At 37.3% G+C, this 10,577-nt stretch overlaps 1 protein-coding gene across 1 annotated transcript; it reads right to left on the minus strand.

The window, feature by feature from the left end:
* Positions 1-260: 260 nt before the first annotated feature.
* LOC139847061 (NAD(P)H dehydrogenase (quinone) FQR1-like) lies at positions 261-1,548 on the minus strand. Its single transcript, XM_071836656.1, has 3 exons — positions 1,469-1,548; positions 787-1,143; positions 261-689 (listed from the first exon to the last, which is right to left on the minus strand). Exons 1-3 carry the CDS (start codon positions 1,489-1,491, stop codon positions 458-460), a joined length of 612 nt encoding a protein of 203 aa, XP_071692757.1. The 5' UTR covers positions 1,492-1,548; the 3' UTR covers positions 261-457.
* Positions 1,549-10,577: the final 9,029 nt, after the last annotated feature.

The following is a 10,577-nucleotide window of genomic DNA, read 5'->3' on the forward strand; positions in this document are numbered from 1 at the left end:
AGTTGGGATTAGTCTTAGATTGCTAGATAGGCTCATTGTACTATTTAGTGTTAGGATTAAGGTTTGATTTGTTGTATCGCCTATATATCAATTGCACTTGTAATATCTTTCAATATTGAAAATATAACAAGTTAATAAAAGTGGCCTAAATATAGTCGATCCTTAAATAAATAAAAAGAAAGAGTTCAAAACAGAACACCATATAATTGCCCTCGTCACTTTTTCCAACAATACAAATATGGGGCCAAACATATTACATATGTAATAAAACATATTATTAATTTTTATTATAAATGACAAATCACAACTTTGGTACACAACCCATACACATGTATGTATGTAAAACAGCCAACCATCCTTTTGCAATCCCATAGAAACAAAGATGTAAAACTATATAATAAAACAATGTAAAACTTATTGACGCATGGTAAGCTTTTTTATTAAGAGGATGAATGAATCATTTAGCTCCCTTGAGTTTCTTGGTGATGGTGGCAATGTACTTTCCCTGATGAAACGCCTGCTCCAGCTCAAGTTCAGATGGTTGTCTGGAACCATCCCCAGCATAAGTTCCTGCACCATAAGGACTCCCACCTTTCACTTTCTCCATTTCAAACATACCAGCTCCAAATGTGTACCCAATTGGCACAAAGATCATTCCATGGTGAACCAATTGCGTGATTGCTGTCAAACTGTTTAACCAAATAGAAATTGGTACTAACTTTAATTAACCCAAACTACATTCAGCTTCAATAATAATTTGTGTTGAGGGATTAAAAAGGTACTTACGCGGTTGTTTCTTGACCACCACCTTGAGAACCAGTGCTGTAAAAGATGCCAGCTGGCTTGCCAGAGAGTGACTGTGCTCCCCAAAGACCACCAGTTGAATCAAAGAAGGCTTTGAACTGAGCAGACATCATACCAAATCTTGTTGGAAACCCGAAAATAAATCCATCTGCTTCAGTAAGCTCAGCTGCACTAATTATTGGTGTGTCGCTCTTAGGAGCAGCACCCAATTTCCCAAGAACATCTTCGTGCAATGTTTCTGGAACCTGCCATAATGTGGCTTCAACTCCTTCAACAGATGCGGCTCCTTTCTTTATCTCTTCAGCTAGCTTCTTTACATGTCCGTACATGGAGTAGTACCTGTCACAACGAACTCAACTGTTAGTAAAAATTAGACAATTGTTCTCGAAACTACGCATCAAATTCTAATTTATGTTTGCTAAGTTAAATCTAAACGCACAGCGTCAATCATCGACACTATAAATCAAATCAGTCATACAATTTAGCGTTACTACAAATTACTTCATTAAATTCAAATTACAACTTTAATCAACCTAATTGAATACCAAATAATCTTTTACAGATGGGTACATCGATCACATCAAATTGCGTAAAATCGTATCAAATTAGTTAATAACTCAATTCAAGTTATAAAGTGAAATAAAAAGAGATTGGAGATACTTACACGATATACACTTTTGTAGCCATTGATGTGAGTGATAAGAAGATGTAGTTAGTTTGTTTGTGTGTTTGGGTTGGTATTGATTGAATTGACTGTGAAACAATGAGCACTAACTGACTTGTATTTATACTATATTTGGAGAAGCAATTACAGGTGGCAATTATATTAGTCAATGAAACGGCATCCCATTGGTTGAAAAAAAGGATAAATGACATATTATATGCGTGGGTAATGATTTATTATGAGTTTTTGAAGTATGACAACTATAGCCCTTAATTGATTTTTCACATCTCGTTGAAAAATCTTTTTTAATTTTATTCTCGTTTTTCGCCGAAAAAAAACTATAGCCCTTAAGCTTACCATGATAGAAATATTAAAAATACTAGTGAAGTGACCCGTAGAATTGCGGGTTTGTTTAACCCAAATAGTAATGATATATTTTAGGTATTAAGTGAGCGTATATGGTAAAGTCATTTAGTTTAATGACCCGTGGAACTACAAAGTTCGACTAAGAAACTCGTCAGCTGAACATTTCATCAAACACCTAAAATGCATATTAAATAATTCACATCCAATCATAAGAGATAATGTTGGTTGCCATTTTATTTTAAAAGTGTAAATTAAAATATAAATTTCGAATTGGTTTCCTTGTGCCCAGCTTTTATACCTTCTCGTACTAAATTCAAATTAATTAATTAAAATAATTTAAAATAATCTAATTTTAATAATTAAAAATAATTATTAATAAGATTTAATAATGATAATTAATTAATAAGATTTGATTTTAATACAAAATTATTTAGATTAATGACATCACACATCATATTTAGATTTTTTCTTTTATTTTTAATTTTTTTAATTAAAAAATTTACCTAATAATGATATCATCATTATAGAATTTTAATAGAAATAGATTCAATTTTTATATTAACTTTTCATATTTAAATTTGACAAATTCATTCGAGTTTAGAAAAGTTAAAAATATGGAATCAAAATATATATATATATATATATATATATATATATATATATATATATATATATATATATATATATATATATATATATATATATATATATATATATATATATATATATATATATATATATATATAACCATAGCTCTAAGTTTTCATGTTTATTTTTATTTATGTGATAAATAATAACTACTTTATATAAATATAAATTTAAGGAACATTTACGAATAACCACTAACATTGCCTTTCAAAAAAAAAAAAAAAAAAAAAAAAAAAAAAAAAAAAAAAAAAAACATTTACGAAGAAGCGTCTAGCAAATAACTGACCGCTAAAAAGCTTAAAAGCTAAATTATCGAACAGCTACTTAAACGCGAGTTCAGGGCAACAATAAAACAAAATAAATCAACGAAACAAACTTAAAACTACCATAATGATGGCATGTTGTTGTCACACCACCATCATTTTTGATTTTTTCTTTGTCTAAGAAGTCTCACGAACACACGACTATAAAGTATCACGGATTACATGCAATTTTACAATATTTCATATATAATAATAATATTATAAGTGCTAATAATGCAATAATTTTACATGTTACGTAACCACAATATATAATATTTATATAAATGTACAAACAATATTATATTGTGATATTGAATTGAATAGTGGGCTAGCATTTTAATATTTATTATTTTCCTATAGTAATGCAATTAAATAAATCCGAACCTTGTTCCAAGCCATTCTCAAATTATTATTATTTTTTTACTAAATTGCAATTACTATTAACATTAGAAAACTTCATCATCAAGCCACCCTCAAAATCGAAACGAGATGGTGTTCAAAGGCAAAGGGTGGGATCCTTTGGTGGCGTTAATCTAAGTGAAATCGTTCGAGTGGATCTCAAATTGGCTAAAAAATAAAAAGATCGAGTGGCAATATTGGGTGACAAAACCCGGTATATATGTTAACTAGCTCGCTTCATTCGTATTCAAGATGCTCTCTCTGTAGCGACCCGACAAAATCGTCATTGACGGCGCCGTCTACTTAGGTCCCGTTACGTGGTCATAGGTATTTAAAACAACGTTTGACCAAAAGTATGTCGCATTCATTTCAAAAGTAAAGATGTTTCAAGGTTTACAAAGTAGTTCGACAACTAGTTACGTTACAAAGTTTAAAGTACAATTGAAACATATGCGACACAATTTAAAAGTAGCCAAAAGACGCTCCACGTATGCATGTATACTCAACATCCAAGCAAGTATCAAAAGTAATGAGCGGAAGCATGTATCACAAAACGTTCAAGGACCTGAGAAAAACATAGAAATCTGTCAACGAAAACGTTGGCGAAATCATAGGTTTAAGTAAGTAAGTACAAGTGAACCACCAGATTTGCAACATTGATATAATAGTAAACCATTCCAAAATTTGTTTCACAAGCACCCAATTATCAATGCTTAACATTCCTTCCATAGAACCCCATCACAATAGTGTTAGAACATACACTGTTTCTCGAAAATATATTTCATTCGTAGACGGTAGCGAACCGCCTGAATGAGGGTTTGTCAAACCCATATGGCCATATAACATAAGTTCTCGCTTACACCAGGCAAGTGTAACTAATGATAATCGAATTGAGGATTTTTGTTCAAACTCGTATGTAGAATGTTTGTTTTCCTGTACTTGTGTTCACTTAGTAAAAAAAAACGTTTATGTTTTCTCATCCCAATTGTAAGTTCAAAAGAGTAAAAGTGGGACTATGATCTCACCTTGAGTGTACGTATGTAAAAGTACTTCAACAAGTAAACGTGTGCAAGAACGAATGCTAGTCTTGACCTAAACAAATAGGTTTGTATCAATATCGGTAAACACGGTTGGTCAAAGTGTTCAATTAGTCCTATGGCTCGTTAAGACTCGATTATAATAGCATGTGAATCAAATTGTCATGTTTCATGCGAGGTACAAGTATAAAAGCATGTTAGAATGATCGCATAAGTATTTGGTTAAGTTTGATTAAAAGTCAACTTAGGTCGGGTCAAAGTCAATGAAAAGTCAACACATTCGGGTCGGGTCCCGAACTATTTTTCTGAGGTTTTTAATCATATATGATCATGTTAGAACAAGTTACATGTGAATCGGAGGTGCGTAGCATAGCAAACATTTTTCGTAAAATGGTAAAACAAAACAGAAACTGGCAGTGTAACTGGACGGCGTCCAGATTTGTTGGATGGCGTCCATCATTGAAGGCCTGGACGGCGTTCAATAATCTGCACGGCTTCCAGATTGGTATGCAGACCCTGTTTCTGCTGCAACAAATAAATGCACGAACCAAACTTCAAACATTCTCAAATTATGACCCGCAAACAACCAAAACATGTATCTTATACTATCGGGAAGGTATTTTGACGAGAAAAACAACTAAACACATTTCAACAAACAATTCAATACTTACAACAACCCAAATCACATTCAATGCACATCATTTAATGCATTCAAGTTCATAAATGCAATTCAATGATTCGGGCAACCAATATACACGAAAGATATGCCGTTTCGAAGATAATTAAACATACAATACAACTAAACAGTTACTAATAACATCTCATGTCATTCCAAGCATCAAAGGTTCATTTCAAGTTCATCAAACCCTAATCCAAATCCACCAAAATCAATAATCAAGTTTATGAAGTTTTCTAAAGCAACCTACACATCAAGTTGAAGCTAGTGATACTAAGAATACATTTAATACTTGCACTTTATCATAACAACAACATTAAATCATCCAAAACTCAAAATTAAACACACACTTTTCATGTTCATGCTAGTTACACTAAAACAACGAGATCGAGCATATAAATCATATATTCATGTTAGACTTGAGCCATAGACACTAATTAACAACTTTATAAGTTAAAAACATCAAGAACACAAAATCTAGTGATTTTAGAAAGTTACCTAAATGTAATGAAATTGGTATGCAATCAAAGAGGAAGTTGTAAGGATTCCAAAAATGTAATTTGTTTTGATGGACACTTGCTAGAACGAAAATAGATGATGAATCTTTGTATTTGGGTGTTGAGAGAAAATGGAGGAAGTAACAAAGAAGGAGAAGATGAAGTGAATGGATGAGAGGAGTTTGACACCTTTGACCTAGTCACCATTTTGGCATTTTGGCAAGTTTAGTCCCTCAAGATTTCATTCGGGTGCGTGAATTACCTAAACGAGATAATTTAAAACGCGTATCAACGGGTGATGTTATAAACATATAACGGACTTTAAAATGAATAAACGGAAAAAGACGGGATGTTACATTATCTACTCCTTAAAAGAAATTTCGTCCCGAAATTTAAGTAGGCGTAGTAGTCGTTGTTTCTTCCTCGGGATTTTGCGTTTCCGAATTCGCGAATAGATGAGGATACTTCCTTTGCATTTGATCTTGTCTTTTCCAAGTAAACTCGGGTCCCCTTTTGGCGTTCCAACGGACCTTGACAATTGGAATTCGGCTTTGTTTTAACGTTTTGACGGAGGTGTCCACAATTTCAACCGGTTCCTCCACGAAATGAAGTTTGTCATCAATGGTAAGCTCCTCGAGAGGGATGACGATGTCGGGTTCGGCAAGGCACGTTTTCAAGTTGGATACATGGAAAGTAGGATGAACGGAGCTCAATTGAGGCGGAAGATCTAAACGATAAGCAACGGTTCCAACACGCTCCAAGATTTTGAAAGGACCAATATACCGCGGATTTAGCTTCTCGCGTTTCCCGAAACAAATTACACCTTTCCAAGGCATGACTTTTAACATTACGCGGTCACCGACTTGAAATTCAAGGTCGTTGCGTCATTTGTCGGTATAGCTCTTTTGACGACTTCGGGCCGTCCTAAGCCTATCTCGGATTTGAACGATCTTCTCTGTTGTTTCATGAATGAGTTCGGGTCCGGTGATTTATGTGTCGCCTACTTCGGCCCAACAAAGAGGTGAACGACATTTTCGGCCATATAAAGCTTCGAAAGGTGCGGCGTTAATACTCGCGTGATAACTATTGTTGTAGGAGAATTCGGCCAGAGGCAAGTGCTTATCCTAAGCTTTTCCAAAGTCGACAACGCAAGCTCGTAGCATGTCTTCCAAGGTTTGAATTGTGCGTTCGCTTTGTCCGTCGGTTTATGGATGATATGTGGTGCTCATGTCTAAACGCGTCCCCAACGCTTCTTGTAAGGTACGCCAAAATCTAGAAACAAAACGGCCATCTCGGTCGGAGATAATCAATAAGGGTACACCGTGTCGGAGATAATCAATAAGGGTACACCGTGTCGGCCATCTTTAATGTAAAGTTGTGCGAGTTTCTCCATGTTGTCGGTTTCCTTCATGGCTAGAAAGTGCGCGGATTTGGTGAGACGGTCAACAATAACCCAAAAAGTATCATAACCGCCAACCGTCTTTGGTAGTTTGGTGATAAAATCCATCGTTATCCTTTCCCACTTCCATTGCGGGATTTCGGGTTGTTGAAGTAGTCCGGACGGTCTTTGATGTTCGGCTTTGACTTTGAAGCAAGTTAGGCACTTTACCACATAAGTAGCAACGTCCTTTTTAATGTTCGGCCACCAATATTGTTCTTTGAGGTCGTGGTACATCTTATTGGCACCGGGGTGAATCGAATATCTTGACTTATGGGCTTCGTCTAAAATAAGGTTTCGCAAGTCCCCATAACTAGGTACCCAAATTCTTCCGGCGAAATATCGGAGTCCGGTTTCTTTAACTTCAAATCGAGAGGTGAGGACGTTCAAGTGTTCGAGAGAGATGTTTTCATCCTTGAGAGCCTGGTCTTGGGCTACATGAATTTGACTATTGAGGTTGGTGTGAATGGTGATGTTTAAGGCTCGGACACGAAGAGGCACCGCTCTTTCCTTTCGACTTAAGGCATCGGCTACTACATTTACCTTTCCCGGATGGTAACGAAGCTCACAATCGTAATCGTTCAAAGTTTCAATCCACCGTCGTTGTCTCATGTTTAGTTGCTTTTGATCGAAGATGTGTTGGAGGCTTTTGTGATCGGTAAAGATAGTACTCTTGGTTCCATAAAGATAGTGTCTCCACATTTTAAGTGCGAAGAAAACAGCTCTGAGTTCGAGATCATGTGTCGTGTAGTTCCGTTCATGAATTTTGAGTTGTCGAGAGGCATAAGCAATGAGTTTCTTTCGTTGCATCAACACGCACCCAAAACCATGTTTCAAGGCATCGCAATATACAACAAAATCATCATTGCCTTCGGGAAGTGACAAGATAGGAGCGGTGGTTAGCTTTGTCTTCAAGATTTGAAATGCGGATTCTTATTCGGTTGACCAAATGAATTTCTTTCCCTTGTGAGTTAACGCGGTTAGAGGACGAGCAACCAAAGAGAAATCTTTGATGAATCTACGGTAGTATCCGGCGAGACCCAAAAATTGATGAATGTGAGTAGGAGTAGTAGGAGTCTCCCATTTACTAATGGCTTCGATTTTCGTGGGATCGACTTTAATACCTTGATCACTTACAACATGACCAAGAAATTGAACTTTCTTCAACCAAAATTCACACTTGGAGAATTTGGCATAGAGTCGTTCTTGTCTCAAGATTTCTAGCACAAGTCAGAGATGTTGTTCGTGCTTTTCTTCGCTTTTAGTATGGACCAAGATGTCATCGATGAACACAATAACGAATTTATCGAGATACGGTTTGCACACGCGGTTCATAAGATCCATGAACACCGCCGGTGCGTTAGTGAGACCAAATGGCATAACAAGAAATTCATAACTACCATAACGAGTCCGAAAGCGGTTTTGGATACATCTTCCCCCTTAACCCTTAATTGATGATAACCCGAGCGGAGATCGATTTTTGAATATACACAAGATCCTTGTAGTTGATCAAAGAGATCATCGATGCGAGGAAGAGGATATCGGTTCTTAACCGTCAATTTATTTAGTTTACGATAATCAATGCACATTCGTAGGGATCCGTCTTTCTTCTTAACGAACAAAATCGGAGCACCCCATGGTGAGTGGCTAGGTTGGATAAAACTACGGTCAAGTAGTTCTTGGATTTGACTTTGCAATTCTTGCATTTCGGAGTGGGCAAGTCTATATGGTGCAGGTGCTACGGGTGCGGCTCCCGAAATAAGATCGATTTGGAATTCTACCGGTCGATGAGGTGGAAGACCCGGCAATTCGTCTGGAAATACATCGGAAAAGTCACTAACAATTGGCACATCATCGATATGCTTCTCATCGGACTCGACTTTTTTAACGTGGGCAAGGATCGCAAAACAACCCTTACGGAGTAGTTTTCTAACTTTAAGGCACGAAACAAGGTTGAGTCCGGTACAACTCTTATCGCCTTAAACAATCAAAGGTTCACCATTCACGATAGGTATTCGGATTGCGTTAAGATCACAAAGGATGTGAGATTTCATTTTGGCTAACTAATTCATATCGATTATTACATCGAAGCTTCCTAGTTCCATGGGTATCAAGTCAATTTCAAACTCATTACCCAAAATGTTTAACGTACACCCCCGGTAATATGTGTCGGCACTCAATAGTTTCCCGTTGGCCACTTCAATGGTATAAGTGGTATCTAATGGAAGTGGGGGAGTGCTAAAAGAATGAGTCAATGTCTTGGATACAAAACTCTTATCGACACCCGAATCGAATAAACAAGTAACATAAGTGTTGTTGAGAAGAAACGTACCCGTGACTAATTCATTGTCATCTCGGGCTTCCTCGGTGTTGATGTTGAAAGCTCGGCCGCGCGTATTGGGGTTATCTTTCTTCTTCGGGCATGCATTTCTATAATGGCCCGTTTGGCCACATTCATAACAAGTGCCCATTTTTGGTGCATTGGGCCCCTTTCGAGCGATGGGGGCGACGCTTTTACATTCGTTGACCTTATGACCAACTCCTTGGCACCGATGGCAAATTAGCTTGCCAAATTCACCAAAGTGGTGCTTGTTGCATTTGTTGCAAAGAGGTAGGTTTTCGGCATAACCCTTCTAGCCGCCGGAGGTGAAAGGCTTCTTGGCAAAGTTGTTGTTGCTTGATTGGGGGGCTTCCCATTTTCTTTTGTTGTTACCCGACTTATCCCCGGCTTTAGGTGCCGGCACTACAATTTCGTCCACCGTTTCTATCAATTTGCGGGCCATGTTCAAAGCTTCTTGATGATTAGTGGGTTTGGATGACATTACTCCGTGTTTGATGCTCTTTGGAAGACCATCCATGTAAAGTTCAACCCTTAAAGATTCGGGGTTCACAAGGTTTGGGCACATCAAGGCTAGTTTGGAAAATCGTTGATTATAGGCCTTGAGATCGTTTCCGACCGCTTTCAAAGTTCTTAGCTCTTGTTCGAGCCTTCGGGTTTTTTCATGAGGGAAATATTCGACGATCATCTTTTCCCTTAAGTCGGCCCAAGAGAGGGCGTGAGCTTCATCGGTACCCACCGATTGTACATAGGTGTTCCACCATGTGAGGGCGACACCGGCGAAAGTGTGAGTGGAGTATTTGACCTTATCTTGGTCCCGACAATCGCTTATGCTAAAAATGGCCTCAGTTTGTTCGAACCATCGAGTGAGAGTAACCGGTTCCCCGGTCCTATCAAAAGTATGAGGTTTGCACCCCATGAAGGCTTTGTAGGAGCACCCTTCGCTTGAGTTACCGGCCCCTTCATTGTTGTTGTGGTTGTTGTTATTGTTGTTGTTGGAGGAGTGACCGGCCATGGCCGCATCCACGGCGGTGGCTATCATCCGTTGAAGGGCTTGTTTGGGAGTCTCATGGCTTGGCACACGGCGAGGAGGCATTGTTCCTTCAAAACACAAGAATACCGTTGATTAGTATTTTCAATAATACTAATCATGATATGGATTAAGGATGGAGAGAAAAATTTTCCTTGACTCGCCTTAAATTCTTTATGCCATAATTTCAGAACGTTCATATGAGTCACCATAATATAATCTCGAAAATTATATTACCCTAATTCATATGTGCATTCGACATTATTTCACTAAGTCAAGGTGGCGTGTCAATCAAATTAAATAACGTGAGATTAAGATGAATTAAGAGTAGATATGAGTAGAAACGTTCGAGTATAAATGCACAAGTAGTCAAGTAAT

This window comes from Rutidosis leptorrhynchoides, chromosome 5 (assembly GCF_046630445.1).
Source record: "Rutidosis leptorrhynchoides isolate AG116_Rl617_1_P2 chromosome 5, CSIRO_AGI_Rlap_v1, whole genome shotgun sequence".
Classification (NCBI taxonomy): domain Eukaryota; kingdom Viridiplantae; phylum Streptophyta; class Magnoliopsida; order Asterales; family Asteraceae; genus Rutidosis; species Rutidosis leptorrhynchoides.